The 21,660-nt window shown below is 49.1% G+C and overlaps 6 protein-coding genes and 1 non-coding gene across 7 annotated transcripts; 5 read left to right on the top strand and 2 right to left on the bottom strand.

Annotated features, from left to right (window-relative positions):
* Positions 1 to 4,852: 4,852 nt before the first annotated feature.
* Positions 4,853 to 5,002, bottom strand: LTR64_002114. Its single transcript has 2 exons — positions 4,966 to 5,002; positions 4,853 to 4,889 (listed from the first exon to the last, which is right to left on the bottom strand). It is a non-coding gene; the product is annotated as a tRNA-Arg (tRNA).
* Positions 5,003 to 5,856: 854 nt separating this feature from the next.
* On the top strand, positions 5,857 to 7,161 carry LTR64_002113 (uncharacterized protein; the record flags this gene model as incomplete). Its single annotated transcript, XM_064896487.1, has 2 exons — positions 5,857 to 6,546; positions 6,604 to 7,161. The coding sequence occupies 2 exons, from the start codon at positions 5,857 to 5,859 to the stop codon at positions 7,159 to 7,161; spliced, it is 1,248 nt and encodes a 415-aa protein (XP_064759174.1).
* A 1,538-nt stretch (positions 7,162 to 8,699) lies between these two features.
* LTR64_002112 (uncharacterized protein) lies at positions 8,700 to 10,566 on the top strand (the record flags this gene model as incomplete). The annotated part of the gene is made up of 4 exons (XM_064896486.1): positions 8,700 to 9,326; positions 9,448 to 9,647; positions 9,728 to 10,299; positions 10,352 to 10,566. The coding sequence occupies 4 exons, from the start codon at positions 8,700 to 8,702 to the stop codon at positions 10,564 to 10,566; spliced, it is 1,614 nt and encodes a 537-aa protein (XP_064759173.1).
* Positions 10,567 to 11,129: 563 nt separating this feature from the next.
* LTR64_002111 (uncharacterized protein) lies at positions 11,130 to 11,885 on the top strand (the record flags this gene model as incomplete). The annotated part of the gene is made up of 1 exon (XM_064896485.1): positions 11,130 to 11,885. One exon carries the CDS (start codon positions 11,130 to 11,132, stop codon positions 11,883 to 11,885), a length of 756 nt encoding a protein of 251 aa, XP_064759172.1.
* Positions 11,886 to 12,851: 966 nt separating this feature from the next.
* Positions 12,852 to 14,364, top strand: LTR64_002110 (uncharacterized protein; the record flags this gene model as incomplete). The annotated part of the gene is made up of 2 exons (XM_064896484.1): positions 12,852 to 12,884; positions 12,934 to 14,364. 2 exons carry the CDS (start codon positions 12,852 to 12,854, stop codon positions 14,362 to 14,364), a joined length of 1,464 nt encoding a protein of 487 aa, XP_064759171.1.
* A 2,562-nt stretch (positions 14,365 to 16,926) lies between these two features.
* Positions 16,927 to 19,638, top strand: LTR64_002109 (uncharacterized protein; the record flags this gene model as incomplete). The annotated part of the gene is made up of 1 exon (XM_064896483.1): positions 16,927 to 19,638. One exon carries the CDS (start codon positions 16,927 to 16,929, stop codon positions 19,636 to 19,638), a length of 2,712 nt encoding a protein of 903 aa, XP_064759170.1.
* Positions 19,639 to 20,061: 423 nt separating this feature from the next.
* LTR64_002108 (uncharacterized protein) lies at positions 20,062 to 21,420 on the bottom strand (the record flags this gene model as incomplete). The annotated part of the gene is made up of 1 exon (XM_064896482.1): positions 20,062 to 21,420. The coding sequence occupies one exon, from the start codon at positions 21,418 to 21,420 to the stop codon at positions 20,062 to 20,064; it is 1,359 nt and encodes a 452-aa protein (XP_064759169.1).
* Positions 21,421 to 21,660: the final 240 nt, after the last annotated feature.

Here is a 21,660-nt window from a genome sequence, read left to right as displayed (position 1 = left end):
GCTTCTTTTGTTTCGCCCATCGCTGCCAGTCTTGCCATTCCGAATACGTCGCGCCTGCATTGAGCCCTGTGTAGCGGACGACTCGGAAATCGCGCACTTCCTCCCAAGGTCTGGCCGAATTTCTATTGAAACTTCTATATTGTGACTCCCATCCTGCTTTATGCATTAGGCTCTCTAGAGTCTCCTCCTTGGTCCATCCCTGATCAGTGGCCACGTATGGTAGATAGGTAGCACCGTATTTGCGAGAGCGAGATGAGAAGCTTATCCTGATACCGTGCTTACCGAGTTCCCACTCGAGCGGTCCATCACATTGTTCGAAGTCTGCTAGCAATGTTAATGAACACGCCAGCTTCGGTATCTGGTGCTGAGGAATTGGCGAGAACCTGGTGTCCTCAAATGCAGATGTCAAAGCATATGTTTCGAGACCCCTTTCAAGTGGTAAAGCCTCAAATGTGCCTATGCAGCCACGTAAGGATTTGTGGCCTGACCTGGAAAGTGTGTTCCACGTCACGAACATAGGGTAAGACTCCATCGCAGACAGACGTGAGGAACGCGTGGGCACTATTTCATCCACAGACGTCGTGCTTGCAAGTTGTGTGTTGGAGGAGTTTACAGACACAGTAGACGGCGTGGAGCCTGAGGAATCAGAAGGCGTAGAGTCATGTAATCGTGATATCGACGGGAGTTGCAGCTGTCCGTTGACAGCATTGTGTCTTTCTTCAACCAGATCTGTAGTTTCTCCTTCTATTACACCATCCTGCTCACCTTTCGATGTTTCCTGCAGCTCCTTCTGCCACTGATCGTACAGCGCTGTTACCAATTCAAGTTCAGGGTGCGGCTGTTGCTGATAACTCGCTGCAAGGACTTCGAAGCAATAATACGCATGTGATGCATTCGCCATCTATAACCTTTATGTAGAATTTCTATTCACGATTCTCTATTGTTGTATAGATCTATCAAAACCCCCTTCGACCGCGGTGTTGGGGTTGCCAGAACGAGCGTTTCGACTGAGTGTAGAGTTGGTTTCTTCGTGTTATGCACCAAGCGGGTGTAGTTCGTTCTGAGAGAACTGGCGGGGTTGTAGGCGCAGGGACAGAGGGCAAGGTCAATGTGCGGGTCGCAAAGTTGAGGTTGGAGAGAATGAAGCAATAGGCTTCACTCGTAGTAAAGATACACTATTTCGAAGAGACGGATTGAGGCGACGTCACTACAGGGTGCATTGGCTCGTGCGATAAGCTTATCGTGCAGGCACCACGTCCCTACGAGCAGCGACAAGCAGACGATCATTACGCTCGCTCTACCTTCTCACCAACGAAAGTGTACTCTTCGTTTTCTCAAGTTACCTGATCTTTCGCTCGAAGGACAGTGCATCGCGTTTACGTGGGAGCGGTATGAACGATTCCTTGCGCGCACATTTGTCGTATGTCGTTATATGCAAATTAAATAACCAACTCGAAAGAGCTTGTAAGGAAGGTCGAGTCCATACTAGCAAACTCAAAGATGATACAGCGCATCGTGCGAATTTTCTGGCAATACTCTATGGCCCAGAAATCTGGATGACTCAACAGTACCTGCAGGTGTGTTGCTAACGTATGTATGATAGTATGCATCAAATGCAGGATGTCTTCCCGCTACCTGAACAATGACGACTTATCTCAATGCCACAACTCCTGAGATGTCTCTCTGATACCTATGACCATTGACCCAGCTGCACGTTGATCCAAGTCAAGCTTGAATGACTTTCGTGTTGATAGGTACCTTCGAAACTATCACTCTTTGGCATACGAGCATTTGCAACTACAATAGCACTTGTCGCTCGAATTGCAAACACACTGAGGAGACGTTAGTAAGCTCGTTTCCGTTCGGCAGCCGTCATTGGCGACACGGCAGCCAGAGAACTTACTCTCGAACCAGCACAGGACATATAATTACAGCCACCTGCCTGCTGGCAACAGTATGTGACACAATCTCCGTGTCGTGAGCACTCACGTCTTCATACAAATATTTGGTACTGATCACTTACTGACACAGCCACGTTTCTCAAGCTCGTGTTCGGCCTAGATATCCTATCAGACAGCATTCTTGACATTGTGGTTAGCCACGTACTCTATACTCGAGGTTCTCGCTCACTGGGGCCGGCGAGCTCATGGCAATGCCTGCGAGGGTCGACAGAATGAGGAAAGCGTTGATCACCTTCATTTCGGTACTTGGTTCAGAAGGTCTGGTGCTTTCTAAAGATTGTTCTTGTTTTGTCAATATTCGCCAATGTTACGACCACCCTCCAGCTCAGTCCGACACTTTCTGAGACGCAAGATGCTCTACATATATACCGCTCACACAACATGCGTGTTCAGGATTCCCAGTCAGTTCCCCACCTATGTACATCAGCGACAAACCATATTCGCGAGACAAGCATCCTTGACAGCTGCGAACGCTGATGAGCTTCATTCGATGCGACTGGATAGTGATGCAACTAATCTGACAAGCAGATCCCGAATCGCCTGTACGCTTATGCAACTGCGCCATCGTCCAGGTCTCGACATCTACACAGCAGTGGTCGTGGGACCCTAGATCTGGCTGTCATAAAGTGGTCATGAGATATACCCCAGAGTATCAAGTCTTGGCTGCAGCGAGGAAGTGTGCTTGTGCGGGGAAACAAGCACTACATAGCGCAGAGGACCGAGCCAGACGTTTCTTTGACCTCGTAAGCGAATGCAACGATGTATGAAGTCGAGCAAGCTGGCCTGTTCTGCCCGAGGTGTCACAGATTGGACTCCCGGCTATACACTGCAACTGGAAGCACGAGTTCTGCATTCAGCCGAAGACAGGCTCTTGTGGTACGGGACGAAAAACGAGGCCAAGACGCGGACCTGGTCGTTAAGTAATACAGAGAATGTTGAAAGAAGAACATATCTGCCTTGGGAACTTCTTAATGCAGGAATATTACAGGCGATTGTATCGCTACCGCTGCAACCGACTTTCCATATTGGGCCATACCCGTATTGATGAAATTATGCAATATTCTGGGTGAGGTGATTGGTGCCCAGCATACAATGACTGCTATAGTGAAGCAAGATAATACTACCTTATCGCATATTGAGCCGTCCTGTTGTTATGCACTTTACTCATGGCAATCCGAACAACCAGTCTGCTACGCTGAATACGATCACAGGATTTCTGATGCTTGTATCAGTCATCGTGAGTACGATGTCAACACCGAATCTGAGAGCCCAGCTAAACCAAGTAATCACCCAAGCAAAACCGACAAACCTCGTAAGACCTGATCACGAAGTCAGCACACCCAATGGAGGTGGTCATCGATTCGGAACGACGTACCAGAGTCATTACAACCCACTCTTCTACCTGCTGCAATCAATGCGTCCTCGATCGTGATTGCTACAGGCTGCAAGCAGAAGAAGATTACCGACTTACGTGCGCCATCTGTGTACGGTATGTTCAGGCTTCCAACATGATGAATAGCCGCCGAGAAAAAGAAAGCCCAGTACAATTTGAAATATCTGTTCATCAAGGAGCCTTTCCTCAATCTCAATATCGGTGCTAGATAATTGGCTGATGCCTCGAACGGACGCCGAAGGTATTGATGCCATCCATATCCCCACACTTTCCTAATAGTATAGCAACCTGTGAAATCGCCATTGAGAGGAGGGTAGCTTTGTGGACGGTCTAAGTGCAAAGCGACAGCTAAAGCGGCCGCCATGTGGTAAGAGATAGCAAGATCGTACCCTGACCGGAAAGCAGTACACCAGGCTAGCGCAATTTGGTGTTGAGTGGGCATAGCTGCATATAGGGTCCCCAGGGGATGCAAGGCATGTATGCGCGAACAGAGATGTGTCGTCAGGTCAGATCCGAGGTATGCACGCAGAGCGTCGAGACAACGACCGAGCACGAAGCGCCTTTCAAATGAGCCTCCATATCTAATGGGCAACGATTTCACTCACCTCCTCGCCATACTTTTCGGGACGTGTGTGGGAAGCTTCACCTCCCAATTCCACCCAACGCCTCTCAATGACGATAGCAAGTTCAGACTCCTGGTTAGCCTTTCCCAAAACGTTAATCCACTTACGTATTCCACTGTCTCGAGCTTGCCGTCGTCCTTGACACGTCTTGTATCCTTATCAACGTCATGGCAGATGACTAGGTCTGTCCAGCGCATCAGGAGCCAAGCGAGCTGTATCGCATAGATGTAGTCCTCGCCAATGTTCGCAACTCTATGGGAGCGTGTATAGTACAGTAGATAGAGGATAGGTGGAACGGGCAGGTAGCGGCGAAAAGGGAAAGCGCGAGGTACAAGAAGGGTACCGGTGCAGATGCCATAGGCAGATAGAATGATTAGGCCAGGTTCGCCTGGTACTCGGGGTCGGTTTGGTGGCGGAAAATAGCGAGGATCCATAGTTTGATCACTTTCTCTTCCTGTTCTCCAAAGCTCTTAGATTGCAACCTATTCCAACTGAACACTTTCGATGCGCATGTGTATAGAACACAATGGCGTTTGTGTCGTGTAAAGCATGTTGACAAGCACCGTAAGCTTACGCAAGTTGGAAAGTTGTTAAACGACATTAATGCGTCCTTGGCTGCTCGCTTCGAAGGTTGATACGAATACGCGCCTGGATGTTCTCTGTTTCTAGCAGGCGCCTTTTGAAGTGGACGTATAATTGCACAAGAGCCCAAGCTATGTATAGCTGTTGCACACAGCGGGTATTGTATTATGGGTTGTTTAGAGAAGAGGCAGAACGCTGTGGGGAAATAAGCCCAAAAAGAAAATTAACGTTTATCTTCAATTGCTATATTACAGTCAGTCACAATTCGGCCCACACGCTGTGCGAAGACACTCACGACACGACGGGAATTGAACCCGCGACCTTTCACAAGGCACTGAAGCTCACCAAGAGCAGGATGCGAAGCGAAAATCACTGCAAGGCAAGTCAGAATATGGATCACCATGGCAAGAAGAATTAACGTACTACCCCTAGACCACGTGCCCGATTCGAGGGAATTATTTGTGTGCGATTTAGCTTGACATATTCGTACACGCATGTATATGTACTCTGTTATTTCTGTCCTCTTTATCGGTATTGCAATTTCTGAGGTCTCGGATCATACATGCCGATATTCAGTGGATCAATGGTGGTTCGCAATCCGATCCGTTGACAGCAAGCGATTGTTTAATCGGGCAATAGGAATCAGTTGTTCGTCTGCAAACTCACTCAGACCGCTGAAGTATTGCGACACCAACAAAAGCTTTCGGACCTATGAGGATAGCTTGCTTGGCGGAAAGGTTACGTGCCGAGCATCCTAATTAGGGCTTATCATGCCCTTACCTGTATCTGAATTGCCTTTTGTCTTTCTTTCTGGTTGGTAAACATGGGGAGATTTTCTTGTTCTTTGTGCAACAGCGATGGATTTGAACTTGCATTCGCTCCTTCCATAATACTGATGGTATGAGTGAGACACAAGTGATGGTGTCGCGCGCGTTGTTGATTTCTGCCCAGCTGACAAACATGACAAACAACACTTAGCTAAATCAGCAAAATGAGCAGCGATTCGTTCTCGTCGCTTCGTGCACGAGGATGCCGTGAGGATAGTCTCAAGACCTTCGCTATTGAGAAAGATCGCTATCAACCTGGTCCACGACAGCCGTCCTTCAATTGTGATACAGGCACTAGTTTTACCTCGCAGCATGAATGCTACGAACAGCACGTCGGACGATCCCACAGACGTGACCATCATCACACCTCGATTGGCAGACACCAAGACACATCTGACACGATCCTACCAAAAGATCTACCATGGAAGGAAAGAATCAAACACATAACATGGGCCTACTTCACTATCACGATGGCTACTGGTGGGCTTGCTAACGTACTACACACTGTACCATGTGATGCGCCATGGCTTTACTACATCGGCCTGTTTTTCTTCTTTCTCAATCTTGTTCTGTACATTGGTATCTGGGCCATGATGCTGACACGTTTCATCAGCTATCCAGCAACCTTTCATGCATCTTTGGTGCATCCAACTGAGAGTCTCTTCGTGCCTGCATTTGCCGTCTCGTTTGGCACCATTTGCATCACGATTATCGAATATGGGGCCGACAGGACTGGGCCGTGGTTGAGTGAAGTTGTGTGGGTCCTTTTCTGGTTCAACGTGGCACTCGCGATTACACTGTCAATCGCAATCTATATGATCCTTTGGTCAAGTCTCACGTTCACGATAGCACAGATGACACCCATCTGGATCTTTCCAGCATATCCTTTGCTGATAATCGGGCCACATGCTGCTAATCTTGCGACTAAACTGCAGTCGCCCTCACGCACTCTCGAAGTCATTGTAGGTGGGTTCACTGTGCAAGGTATTGGATTTTTGGTCAGCCTCACCATCTACGCAGCATTTGTGTATAGGTTGATGACGCAGAAGTTGCCTGCTGATCCATCGCGACCTGGAATGTTTGTTTCCGTTGGACCAGCAGCCTTCACGTGTAGTGGAACAATAGGTATGGCCGCAAATCTTGCCAAGGCCATTGCTACAGTAAGTGTCAAGGCTGGCCGTGAAATCTCCTCACATTGAGCTGACATGAAGTGCTAGAACCAAGACGTGTTTATGGAAATGCCTGCAATACTCGCCGCGCAGGTCCTGAGACTCGTTGGAAATTGGATGTGTCTCTGGCTGTGGGGCCTGGCTCTCTGGTTCTTCTTTGTTAGTGCTATCAGCAACATTGCACCTCTATACACTCGCCACAATCACCGGCAGGGCGACCTGGAGAAGGATGCGCGTGCTCTCCACAAGATAGACATTCAGAAGAAGAAGATACCATTTGCAATGACATGGTACAGCTACATCTTTCCCCAAACCGCCTTAACCACCGCTACTTTCAGAATAGCCGACGCATTTGGAATCCGTCCACTGGAGATAATCGGATGTGTTATGGCTGGTTTGCTGGTTGCGATGTGGATTTTTGTCGTCACCATGATGATACGAGCTGTGCACCAGAAGCAGATTTTGTGGCCTGAGGTTGGCGAGGATAGGGAGGAAGGTGGTTTTCAAAGGCAGGCTAATGCGCAGAGAGTATCAAAGGCCACTCATGGCAACGAGCAACCGACTGAAGACCGCAACATACTTTCAAGAGCAGCGGACACGGATTGATCACAACAAGGGAAGTCTTTACTGAGACGAGTCCTGTAGAGTTTCCAGTATCAGAATTGTGTAAGCCTAGGTTATCCTGAATCGATATTTGACTCAAGTCATACAACAATGTATGAATTGAAGTGCTTAACCACCACAGATCGTTTGCGATCGAGCACGAGTCCAACGCATGACCACTCGACTTCACCTCCCCGAATACAGTATACAGCCGCCAACTGGTCAAAGACTGTTCTGAATAGGACGGTGGAACCACGAGGAGGATCCCATTCCAATGGTCGCACTGACCAAAGACATTTGACCTCCGACCTTCGACTAACATTCTATAATGTCGTGTGAGCTTTGCTCTCGTAACGTTACTGCGGAGATTCTAGCACATGGCACACATGTGGCTTGCATGGTAAAGTCAGATTGCAACCCTGACGTCTCGTGCGCGGCAAATCAAGCAGCCGAACCCAGTCCATTAATTACGTTGTACTGCAGCAAGTCTGGCTTGATGCATTAGTGATGGATTTGTGCCGATAAAGCGCCATTATCAGGGTGTCCAGGGTGTCAGCACGTCGCACCGAGCTTCGATCCACCCGTGCACCATTCATCTTTGTGCTTGATCCTACCAAGCGCGCTACCTCGTCTCTGCGATAGAACTACGTGTATCACGAGGCAAGTTCACAGTGTCCTAATCTGTGTCAATCCAAGCAGGAAAATTGAGAGCTTTGATGCATGATGCAAACCAACATAGTTTGCGAACATTCGTGTTCTGTGTCGCATCGAATCACTGGCTAAGCCCAGCTTATCGTAGCTGCAAGCTATCATTGACCTATAATCTGCCAGGCCTGACGTAGTGGACACACTGTGCAGAGAAGAAATCAGCATTTATCGATGCCAAGGGGCTCTTCGGTGCCCTAATACGGCTCTAACGACCTCTTCCGGACAAGCTTGCGATGAGAACATGATTCGACAGGTGTGATCTCAAAACGATGTTCTCGGCTCATCATAGTTTGAGTTGAGAGGTACGTTCTGTGGATTCAGTGGACAGGTGTGGATTTAATTCCAGCAATCGTGATCCGCACAGCTCCAGTCGTGATGCTTGATTGTGAGAGGTAGAAAGATACGACCATCGCTGCAAAATTGGTGCTCGTTGCTTATTCTCCTACATATGCCGGTCCGCCGCAAAGTGCTTTTCAGCTTGCTTTCCTGCGACTCGACCCTGTACTTGTACATTTAGCTGCGAGAATTCAGTCGACTTTCTGACCATCAGTCTTCGTTTTCATATGCAGCGTTGTGTATGTCCAGAACACCACCAAGCATCGATAGCTCATTCAGAGTTTGAACCCCGCGCGATACCATCCACCATATTTGTTCAGCTCAATCGCATCATCCAAAGCACCAACTATAGCCGAACAATCGTCCACAGCGACCAACAACAGCCACAGCAACATTCCCAGTCGTGCCGCGATTCTTGCAGCATTCCAACCTCTGCGCTCCCAGCCCAACATTCGTCCACTTCTGCTCACCTTGGTGTTGTAGTATTTTGAAGCAAGATGTCGCGCAGAATATCAAAAGAGTCACCCAATAGCTTGGGTGAAAAACATGGCGGTATCAGCGGCGATGATGTCCTCATCAATGGCCGAAGAGGTTCGGCTGACGACATGCTGGCTGTACTTGGCTACCAAGCCGAGCTGGTTCGATCCAGGTCAACACTACAGGTCGCTTTCATGTCCTTCGTCCTTGCCTCAGTCCCATACGGCCTTGCGACCACCCTTTATTATCCACTCATTGGTGGCGGCCCCGTTGCTGTAATCTGGGGCTGGGTTGCTGTCTGCCTGATTATCCTCTGTGTTGCCATCTCGCTTGGTGAGATCACAAGTGTGTACCCTACAGCTGGCGGTGTCTACTATCAAACATACATGCTCAGCTCGCCAAAATACCGCAACATTACCGCATGGATTTGCGGTTGGGCTTATTCCCTCGGCAATATGACGATTACACTCTCTGTCAACTTTGGCACGACGCTTTTCTTCATCGGCTGCGTCAATATCTTCACGGATGCTGACGGAGTTGGTATCTGGACCGCTACCACATGGCAAACGTGGCTCCTGTTTGTTGCAATCACGCTCTTGTGTAACGCAATATCTGCCCTCGGCAACAAGTGGCTTCCTCTCTTGGATGTATGTCAAGAACTTTCTACGCTCCAAAATTCATTGTTTCACACTTTTGTGCTACCTTCACAAAAGCTTCATCTCTCTCATGTTCTTGTTCTTTCAGTACCCAGGCACTAACTTTCAGCAGACTTTCGCTATCTTCTGGACCTTTGCCGGGGTCTTCGCTATTATTATCACCATCCTGGTTGTCGCACGAAATGGTCGCCACAACGCGTCTTATGCTCTCGGCAATTTTACTGCCTCGTCAGGTTGGGTTCCCGGCTGGTCTTTCTTCATCGGCCTGCTTCATGCGGCTTACGCCACATCCGCAACTGGCATGATCTTGAGGTATGTCGTGATAGCCAATTGACATCTTTCATCACGAATGGTTTCGTGGTCGATGGCAATGTGCTAATGTTCGAATCTAGTATGTGCGAAGAAGTCCGACAACCAGCGACTCAGGTGCCTAAAGCCATGGTCGGCACTGTCGTCCTCAACATGATTTGTGGCTTTATTTTCCTAGTTCCACTCTGCTTCGTCTTGCCAGCAATTGAGGACCTCATCCTCCTGGCTCAGCCCTTCCCGTACATTATCGCTCAAGCTGTTGGAAGCCAGGGTGGCGCCTTCGCTCTATGTGTTCCTATCATGGTATTAGGCATCCTTTGTGGTGTGGGATGCACAACTGCCTCATCACGATGTGTATGGGCGTTCTCACGTGACGGTGCTATTCCAGGATACCAACTCTGGAAGCAGGTCAATCACAAACTGGATGTTCCACTCAATGCCATGATGTTGTGCATGGTATGCGAGATCTTACTCGGTCTGATCTACTTCGGTTCGACGGCTGCCTTCAATGGTTTCAGTGGTGCTGGTGTCATCTTTTTGACAATTGCATATGTGATGCCGATCATTGTGTCTCTCATCGGACGCCGTAAGGCTTTGAAGAATGGTGTTTACGATTTTGGAGCATTCGGCTACTTTTGCAATTTTGTTGCAGTCGGTAAGTTTAGCAGTTATGATCTTGTAACCACATTCACTAACTGTCCGTGCAGCCTGGACTCTTCTCGTGACACCTCTCTTTTCGATGCCATCGTACCTGCCTGTACCAGCTACTGGCATGAATTACGCTTCCGCTGTCTTTGTTGGTGGTGTAGCTGTTTCGGCTATCTGGTATTTCGTTTGGGGCATCAAGAACTATGTAGGTCCACCTGCAGCGCAGGAAGAGGTCGAAAGGAGGAGAAGCTCAATCGTCATCAACCACCACTAAGGGGACATGTCTTCAGATAGTGATGGGTTACAATTGGGACTCCATCACGATACAACTCAGGGGATGGCCAGGCTTATGTGCTACTCCGATATGTTTTCAGATCCTTCTCTTCCTGTATCAATTCGTTTCATCCTCGTCATCCTTTCACAACGCCACACAATCGAATTGACACAAAGTACAATGCACTCACGTCCTGGACAGCAAAAGCGGCCGCTCATTTTGATGCAATCTACAGCTATAGGGGGAACGTCTTTGCTGACCGCCACGTGGCACTGAGCTACACGCACAATGGAAGGTGACCCCTGTCTACCAAGGAGCAATGAAGCCCTTGTTCCGTTGCGTTGGTTGTCAAACACAGTGACTGCTTAGTGTGCCGACCCGACAACGCCATGGCCTCGCTCACAGTGACGCGTTCTGACACGGTCATGACTGCACTACTGCGCCGCATAGTCACAGTCGAGGTCACTACTCGACCATCGACCTCAAGCCCGCATGACCTGAAATGATTGCCGAAATATATTGCGAGCAGTTGAAACTTAGTTTGCTTTGTCTACATACATAACATGTTCTCTCAAAGCCAAATTCTCCATGCACAGCCCCAGCAGCAAATGCTCACAATCAAGAACCTGACGACCCATACTCAAGCCCAGGAGGTATACAGTCAACATCCCCAAAGTCTGATCAGGGTGAAGAGAGAACGGATCGACACTTGGACGCTCTCGCTCGTTGACCTCCCGGTGAATCACGGAATTATCAATGGTCCATATGATCTAGACAGACCCACATTCGAAGCAGGCAAATTTGACACTGACCCCGAAATGACTCTAAGAGAGCACGTGCAGATATACGCCGAGCTCCACTGGTATCGAATGGGAAGGGGTACTGCTCCTGTAGTTGCGACAGACCTTCCATCAATTGCCCAAGCGGAGGAGACTAACAGACAGGAATGGGAGAGGAGACAGTGGAGGTACCATATGGAACAGGAAAGATTAGCACAGAACCTGCTCAGAGGTTGCATACGTCCCGTCGATGAAGAGGATCTGGAATGGGCATGGCGATACATCGAGGAGCGATATGCAGACCAGCCTGGAAGGAAAGCCATTGTTATGGGAAGGCTTCGTGAGGAGGCATCACTTACAGCCCTTGCGGTTGCTGCTGTCCTTGCGAAAGAAGACGAGAATACTGTGGCAAATCGCGCACAACCTGACAAAGAGGTAAAGGCATCGGCACCACAATGGCCTCATCTACCTCAATTTCTGGACACCGCTACGGAGAGCGATCTATACCTTCGCGTACCGCCGCGAGAATTGCGACAATAGTGCAATGTAGATGAGGTGTGGCTCTAACACGAACCGGTCAGGACAACGAGTGTGCTTAGCTGTGGCAATGAGACTGGAACATCATTTATCACGGACACCAATGGACTAGGCATATTTTGCGCATCAGATCTTCAGACTTTCTCCTTCCATTACAGCGAAATGACGATGCATCTAGGAGCCATCACGTCTCTACTCATGCGTTACTTTTTTGGCGAAGTCACCGACTTTGACCGTTCTAGATCTTCTCATAGAACGCAACTCTTTCATCTGATAAATGAGCTAAATCACTATTGTTTCACGTGATCTACCCATGTTTACCATGCTTGCAATTTCCAGCGTATATTCATCTGAGGACATTGGTTTTTTACACTTTCACGTCTACTCTGCTATAAGATTGGCAGCTCGTTCGGAGAGACTATCCTGATTACGTCCCAGTCAGCAAAAGTGTCGGGTTACCACAGCAAGATTGTGGGTGTGGCCTCGAAACCTTTTCTGGCCGGGACGTGGCTGGTGCGAATCACATTGTCGAAGCTCTTTGCGGTTCCGGCAAGCTGTCGTATCCACCTTGTATACTTCACTGCCATGAGACGGAGTATAACCATCACTACTGTTCAAACATGTTGGACACAACACTGCACATAGCTCATCTCGAACATGTGGTTCGTGCATGAGACACGAAGTCCCATCAACGTAGACAAAGATTCTCTACAACGACTTACCGCTACCCAGAGAGTCTTGGGAGATCCAGACGATCAACCTCGGCTCCAGCTTCTCGTGTAGAACCTCCACAAAACATAATTGACGGCAACATGTAGTGGTATGTCGAACTGCCACCTCAATCTTGGATGCAAAGCCGTGGGTTAAAAGCCTGTATACGTACCTCGTTCACATCACACAAGCTCCGACGAAAACAGAAAGCCTGCCGTTTGCAAGCTCGCTCTCTCAGGAGCTTGCAACTCCAGCGTAATGGTTGCTCCTGTACTTGAATTCAATTATGATGTCGGTATTGGTCATCTTACTCTCAGCCTCATACTGACATGCTGACTAGATATCCTGCCCGTTCGCCTACATCGCCTCAACACGCGTCGAGGCTCTTGCTGAACGATGCGGCGCATCATTGATATGGCGCCCTGTACTTCTTGGGGCCATTTATCGCGCCACTGCAGCACCACAAGGTGCTGGAGGCAGTGCAAGCGACGTGTTTAATCCGACTAAGCGTGCGGTGACAGGTAAATCTATGCAACGAACGCTTCGACGTTATCAGATCGCCTACAACCCACCTCCACACCATCCACGAAAGACAGTTAATGCCTTAAGATTGCTCTATGCGGTTGATGACGAAGATAGGAGAGTTCTGACTAAGCTTTTGTTCAAGGCGTATTGGGTGGATGGTCGCGATGTCAGTGACGACAAGGAATTACTCAAGATCGTGCAATCCAGCGGCATTGAGGCTTCGCATCGAATTTCCCAGACCACTTTTGCTGGTCCTCAGGCACGCAAGGAGCTAGAGGACGCGACGGCTGAAAGTATTGGCAGAGGTGCTTTCGGTGTTCCCGGATTCTGGATTCCAGATGCAGAATGGACTGACACAAACGGGACAAAGTCAAAAGGCAGATTCTTCTGGGGCCAAGACCGCATGCATTTCGTGGAGGCCACCTTGATAGCTTTACAGAAGGCTCAAGACTGGTGTCATGTTACAGGTTTGAGAAGCCTCATGCCACGATGTGTAGCCAATAACAAGATCGCGGGAAGAGTTAAGCTTGAATTCTGGTACGATTTTAGCAGTCCTTGGGCTTTTCTGGGGTGGACGCAACTAGCACGTCTGCAGAGGACTTTTGGACCGGAGCTCGAAATTGTCATGAAGCCTTTCCTTCTTGGAATACTTTTTCGTGAAATAGGTGCACCAAATCTGCCCGGAAGTGCTGTGTCCCCCACAAAAGCTGCTTGGTCTCGACAAGATCACGCGGATTGGACACATTATTGGAACGCTGTTAACATGCAAGAAGGCCGCCCGGACAAGAACATCGACTTCTATTGGGCCGACATATTCCCGATTCGTACACCAACCGTGCTGCGAGTGGCGATGGTTGAGCCGTCAATTGTGCCACTCCTGTATCGCGCTTGCTGGGAAGACAATGCAAACGTGAGCGACGAAACTGTGCTCAGTCAAGTCTTGGACCAATGTGGCTATAATGGTACTGAGTTGATCGTAAGAGCAAATTCCGCCGAGTTCAAAGCCAAACTGCGTGCAGCGACGATAGAGGCCAAAGCACTTGGTATCTGTGGTGTACCGACATATCGAGTCCTCAGGCAGAGTGACAGTGGTGATTGGGTTCATGACGGCAATATCGTTTGGGGGCAGGACGAAACCAATGTCGTTGAGGACTTGATCGCAGGCTGGGACGCCGAGGCATCCAACGATCTTGCTGAAGCTCATAAAACTCGCTTTGAAGCAGACAGAATGAGTGCACGGTTGTAAGCTGGACATCATTGCTTCTTGCAACACTGAATCTGGCCCGTGAGCCGCGACAGAACTGTACGGAGGGTGCCAGCGCGAAAGCAGTCAATGACGCTCGTTTTTGGCCTCAAGCGCCTCAAGGGTCAGATGAAATGGTCAGGTACAAGTCGAGATCGACGACTAAATGACAGGCAGTAGACCCCGTTCCTCTTTCATTGAATGCACAGGCGCTGATGTACTCGACCTACGCCAGAACCCTGAGCGGCCTGCTTACGTACAGCTGTTCTACCACATTAAAAGTGAAGTAATTGACGTGCTGGTCAACGCGCATCTGGGCTAGAAGCCGAGGCTGCCATGAATGTTCTCGAGTCGCGGCGTGCAAGCTCAGCAGCTGATCCTTCCCCAACGATTGGGTCATAGCAGGTGTGAACCGCAAGAACATATATCGCTTGTCTCGCACTTAATCATCTCTTGATAAGTCAACCAAGATCTTCAGGTCCGAAGTCGGGTTTTGTATGAGCTTCAAGATGCCGCGTGATACCACTTCCGAGAGTGCTATCTTGGACGTTATCATGAATGCGGGATTTAGAAAACCTGGTGAACCAAGTATTAGTTATTTTCCCACGAAAGACGTAACCAAAGAATGGCTGACCTAGTGCAACACCTTCAATGACCGAATCAAAGTCTTCTCGGGCGTATACTGCGCTACCCATATATCGCTTCCCAGCAAGAGTGAATGCATTGGGCATGATAGTTGCTGACCCACCCTATATGGCAACGTTGACTAGCAGTCCACCTGCAGATAAAGCCGCAACACATTGGTCGAGTGTTACTTGCTTGCCTGCAGTATCATAAGCGACATGCACACCATTACTGTCGATACAGAGCCAACCGCAAGTCTCCGCTAGGTCGTCCGTGGAGGGGTTAATGAAGTGGTGTGCTCCTGCTAGAGTGGCAGCGTCCTCGCGAACTAGATTTGTATCGGCGACAATGATATTTGAGATGTTGTGGGCCTTCAACGCCTGTATTACGCAGAGACCGATTGGTCCCGCACCCATGACCAATGCTGAAGTGGTCTCTTGTGCGATACTGCATCGAATAGTATGCCATCCAATAGAAAGCGGTTCGATAAGGGCTTTGCAAAGACTTATGATCAAACGACTACGACGCACACTCGCAATGTGAACATACCTGCGACGTCAAGAGGGATATGTGGCGGCAGTTTCCGAGCATTTCCAGCCGTAACGACAAGGTAGTCCGCAAGACCGCCATCAGCACCTAAACAACCACATTGTTCAGCACAAGGTTTTGAAGAAGGCTGCAAACAGGGAGGCCCACTGAGACCGTAGAATCCGTGCTTGGTGCAGTAGTTGGGACGATTTTGTCTACACGCGTAGCATGTGTTGTCTGAGATGATAGGCTGTATAGCCACATGGTCGCCAGCCTATAGCTCACTAACATCAGATCCAACTTCTTCCACTACGCCGCTGATTTCATGGCCTACCGTCAAGGGAGCCGAGCAGTTCGTGAATATATGCGCTGATTTCGGAATCAAAGTCGCTCCGTGTGTATACTCATGGACATCTCAGTGCATTGTTAGTCGAGATTTTACCTTCGAGGCAATAAGAGAAGAGGAGCAGTCCCATAGATGCCAACGAATGCTGGACGAATTCTGACATGGCTAGGAGTGATATTAGGTATAGCAATGTCGTTCAGACGGATGTCCTCCTTGCCGTGGAATCGCAAGGCTCTCATAGTTCCTCGATTGACTGCCTCTTGCAATGCCTGAAGAGTGTTCCGATGATATGTTCTGAAGCTTACTACAGAGTAGTCTGAGCTCCCTAACTGGCGAGAGTGCTAGTGGGCTGTGACCTTGGACATGTGGGGAAGTGCCAGTTTCATCTCTTAGTTCTTAACACGTAGGTATAACGAGCTTAATAAAGGAATACATCTCTGCTCTTGATTACGCTGGGGAGTTGCAGCTTCGACAGTGTGTATCAACAGTGGCGAATTAAGAAGCTTCACCTTTGCTACGCTGCACGCATCCTTGCTCACAGCATATGTCTAGGTATCACCCACACCTCAAGGGTGATGTTTGCTAGATGCGCACGTAAACATGATACTGTTTGTGGCGATGCTCGATAAAGTCCTATTCTCATAACACCGTCGTTGTCGAGGATTGTGGACCAGAACACGCGGGATGGCTGGAACTAACTTTATTTGCGCGACGAAACGCTTAAGAACTCCACCACGCATGGTAAACGAGGGATGCCTAATTTGAGTTATTCTTCTTCGTTTTGTGCAGCAACCTAGCAGAAGAGATCTGAGGCTCGAGAGTCAATAGATGAGACAGACAGAAGTGAGTTTTTCTGTATCTTGAGAAAACAATCTTTGCATCTCCCATAACCCCCCATCTGCATCAGTCTCAATTCAAGCTCGGTGCATTGAGACTGATCAGACCTAGTGCCGATGTTGTGCCAAGTGAGGAAGTGACCAGTGGCTCGATCTGCCAGGCTGATCCGTAATTGCTGTGGAAGCTGTCCGCGGATCCGAAGCTTGGTGTAGCCAGCTAAGACGCTCTCCATGGGTCAGAAGCGGCGTCGCATCGCTCTTTCCTGTGTTGATTGTCGTCGAAGAAAGGTCAAGTGCGATCGCACCCTACCTTCTTGCATTCGCTGCCAAAAAGGTGGTAATGGCAACAAATGTTCCTACGTTACATATACAGGCTCTCACGATGCGCCATCTGAGGGTCACACCTCATCTGATCCCGAGAGATCGAGAAGATCGAGAGCCAGCAGTCATAATACTTGGCGGGATGAAGCAGAGCAATACGAGAGTACTGCTCACAACAATGCAAACGCGATCCTGAGCGTCGAGGCAGTGGCCCGCCCTACCCCAGTTCAGGTTTTACCTCGTTCCGGACCAATCGCAACTGACTCAAGCACAGCGCCTACTGATTACAGATATGCCCAGCTTCGCAACCGACTCATCGAGCTTGAGACATGGGTTTACGCTGCTGGTGGTAAGCCGACGTCGAAAGAGATGAACTTGGGTCTACTAAACCCAGTCGGCCCTGGTGCTGCTGGTGAGCGGAATCCATACTCTGACGAATATGCGATCGGCGATCAAGAGAAAGTCCTCCTGCAAGGCAAGTCCTTCAAGACAAAATACTTTGGACCAAGCAACACGCTCTCGATTCTGCTGCAATTCGAAGATTTATCAAAATTCGTCAAAGAGATACTCCTTGCTCTACCATGTTTGCAAGACGCGAAGTACTCCATTTCGAAGATACGCCAGAGAGAGAAGCATGCTGCTAAGCAACCATATGACATATCCATTGAGTCGCTTATAGCAATGGTACCTGAGAAATCATATGCTGATCGCCTCCTTCACCACTACCTTGACACGGTCGAAACCACATACCGAATAGTACATGTTCCCACACTTCTGAAGGACTACGAAGCATATTGGCGGTCGCCCAAGGACACCAACCCCGGATTTGTAGTGCAGCTACTCGTCGCCATGTCTATGATGGGTTGCATAGTTCCAGGAGGTGAAGAAGGTTTTGTTGGGCGTAGTTCAGCAAAGCGTGAACTCGCCAGCCATTGGATCAATGTCTGCAATTACTGGCTAGAGTGTCAGAGTCAAAAACATGTTTCTTTATTGATCTACCAACTTCACATTCAACTGTTCTTATCAAAAGCACTTAATTGTATCAAAGTCAAACGTTTCTGGACCGACAGTGGAGCTCTTGTTCGACGTTTCATGGCTGCTGGTCTGCATCGAGAGCCGACTCTGCTATGCAATAGGGTCAATACATTCGATTGTGAAATGCGAAGAAGATTGTGGTATACAGCACTTGAGATCGACTTGCAAGTAACTCTCGATAGAGGCATGACGCCAACGATAGGTTCTATGGATTGGGACACGAATCCGCCGTCAAATATCGACGATGAAGACCTTAACACCAACACTAGCGCATTGCCGGACCCCAAACCACGTAGTACTTTTACACGATCATCCTATCTAGCTTGGGCTGCAGAGTCTCTACCGCTTCGTGTAGAGGTTCTCTATAAGGTCAACAGTATTCGTAACGCTCTAGATCACGACACCATAACCATGTATGACCACAAGATCAGACTATTGCTCGATGATATTCCGATAGCTGGATGGAGGGAGGCTGCGATCCAGAACAGCCCACAACATCGACATCAAAGCACCTTATCCGACCTCCCAGCCTCTACGCTGGCTCCTCCTTCGTCGCTTCTGATCTCTGCCCCTGGAAGTCTTGTGCCATTGACCCTATCACAGTGCATTTTGAGAGAGTACCTCGTCGTCCTTCATCAACCCTTTCCCACGAATCGAGAATTCAAACAAGCACACTTTCACTCTCGCATCAGCCGTCGCTATGCCTGCATCACCAACATCCTCCTCTATAACCCCCAACTCAGTATAGCTGACGCTACGGGAAGATGCACCGTCCCTGCCGAACTTCAACTCTCCTCAATACAGCGTCGCTTTTTTGCCTTTATTCGCGAAGACTTTGGCCGATCTGCGCTTTCCCTTGCACACTCCTTCGTTGTCGCTACAAGCCCAAGCCACAACACCGGTATGTTACACGTCACTGAAGACCGACACCTAATAGACATGGTCGAAGCTGTGGTGAACATGCTTGACGATCGAGTCCGCAATCTCGGACAAGGCTTCCATGGGTACTGGATAATTTCCTCCGCACTTTCATTTGTGCATAGTAAGCAGAATCCTGATGTACCTCGTAGCCATTTTGCGCGTGCGGCGGCAGACAGAGTTTTCAAATTGCATAGTTATGTGATGGGAGGACAATTACCACGAGCAAAGAGATTGATTTTGCCTATGCCTGACCGACTGGCGATGACCAATGGTGATCAGCGGAGTGTAAGTCCGGAATCTGTCGCCATAAATGAAGGTTCTCAGCGTAGGAAGCAGCGTATCGACGGGGTTACGAGAGCGCAAATGCACCAACCAGCGACAAGCGCAACCACGGGTGCAGGTGTCTATACACAGGATCCAAATCAGAACATTCACAGTAATGGTGAGGGTTTGCTAGTGCCAGCTTCGAGCCACATAAACGACGCCGTCGGGAACTTGAGCTATACTGAAACCACTGCAACAACGACTGTACCAATGAATAATGGCACTCAAGACGATGGATTCATGGACGATATGCTATTGGGCTTGGATGAATGGGACTGGACGCAGGTCATGAGTATTGACCCGACAGGATTCATGATGGGGACTTTAGATTATGCTTCGTAAGTGAAAGCTGACTGGGTAGACCAAATACTATATTCATGGGCAGTCACCATAGGGTGTTTCGACTAGGCGTTCAGACATGCATGCTTGTTTCTGCCTCATATTATTTACAAGGAGAATAAGAAAAGAAGAGACGTGGTTTCTGCACTACTAAATGTATTGCTTAGCACTTTCGCATGGATTAGTACTTACCAGAAAAGGACATTGACCAGCCTCTAACAAATCAGGAGGGCGATTGTTGGCAACAACGTTTGTGCACACTAGCGTTTTGTGTTGCGGAGCTATATTTTCTATTCTGTGATTAGCATGTCTAGTTAGATGGTGTGTTAGCACACCCATAGATAGGGACAACTCATCTTGTATACTTGGCTTACCATACCTCGGCCTGCCATCTGGTCTTACAGCTCTCAAAAGGTTGGCTTTGTTCTAGGGTCCGATCCACAGGGAGTTGCCTCCTTCATCGTCCGAAGGAGGTCCTTTCTCGTTGTCAAGTGCGTCTTTGTGGTAGGTACGTTCGATCTTGCTTCGCACCTCTCGATCCTTCTGGTTCTGGCGTTTGACCAGCCTAGCCAAGTGGCCATCCTCGACTGGTTTTGATCGTCCTGGGGTTTTGCTCTCGAAACGTGCTGTCTTCCAGTCGATGTATGCCTGGGGTGTATCTCTGTGGCAAAACAGTCCAGAATTGTATGGAGGACAGAGACCTTTGCCATCTCGTTCTAAACACAGTGAACATGGCAGGCCTTTTTTTCGCTGCTCAAGGTAATCACAAGGGGATCGTTTTTCAATCCGGCATGGTGCACAAGCCCTGCGTCGGTCTGGTCGGGCGTGTTTCGGATCGTCTAGCAGATCCTTCATGTTGGCATTAGTGGCCGTTACGAAAGGGACAACTGGCTTGGGAGGTTCAGGTTCAGGTTCAGGTTCAGGTCCGGGTGCGGGTGCGGGTGCGGGTGCGGGTTCGGGTTCGGCCTGGAGTCCAAGCTCGCTGACTTCCGGTTGACCGGCGAGTCGTTGTATCTCCTGCTCCATCAATTGCCTCTCCCTTGCGGTAGCCTGTTGTTGGTATAGCTGATCGCAAAGCTGTAGTGTCATATGTTCGAGCTCGAGAGGACAGTCGCGATGAGCTTTGTTGTAGCGGCGCACAATCTTCACCATAATATCTCGCTGGCATTTGCTCAAGCTTGATTGAGCAGTTGGAGGCTGTTGCTGAGGTAAGGTCTCGCTCTGAACTTGAGGGAGTTGCTGGTTCTGGAAGCCCTGAATGTCATGTGAGCGGTTAAGCGGGGACGACCACGGTTCACCGTCAGTCCTTAGGATATACTCACATTCATCATCGGTCGATTCGCCGATTATGGCGTTGTAGATCTCTTCCGGCTGCAGACTCTGGGGCGTGAATACCTGGTTGCTCTGTCGGTTGTTGACACGTTCCAGGACGCGCGAAAGGACAAATAGTTCAGCCGGAGTGCAGTATAGTTGGGGGTTGGGATGTGCTTGTGTCAATGTTGTCCTGTCAGGAACACCGACGAACAGCGTCTCACGGAGAGAAGTCTGGGCTGGGGCATTCAAAACTAGTGAAATTTGCTGCCGTACAGCTGGTCGCAAGTTCGTGCCATAATAATCGTCGAATGCGTCGTCGAACGCATTCCGAGGAGGTTCAGGAGATGCTTGACTGACATAGGGCTGAGGATTGTATGTTTGCGGATCAGGGTAAACGTTACCCTGGTCTTGGGTTTGATGCATGTTTTGGGTTGAATGGTTCTCGGAACCAGTCCGGTAATATCCACTCATGATGTGTGCTTTCCTGTGCTCTAATTTGTTATTCTTGTGATGTGTTGTGGGCAAAGTGCCTCGATAACAGAGTATATAAATGGTCCGCCATCTCATGCGATCCTGTCGCGACCCGACTCTAGTCAAAGACCACATTCGCTATCATTATGACGCAGCATTGTGAAGTGTAACAACGTCTGATTGTCTGTATAGAAAGGCAAGAACGAGACAATGTGACTTCACTCAATAGTGCTTTGTGAA

Source organism: Lithohypha guttulata (genome assembly GCF_036872675.1).
Source record: "Lithohypha guttulata strain CCFEE 5908 chromosome Unknown scaffold_1, whole genome shotgun sequence".
NCBI lineage: Eukaryota > Fungi > Ascomycota > Eurotiomycetes > Chaetothyriales > Trichomeriaceae > Lithohypha > Lithohypha guttulata.
Note: the sequence above shows the minus strand (reverse complement) of the source record. Positions and strands in the feature narration are given on the sequence as shown.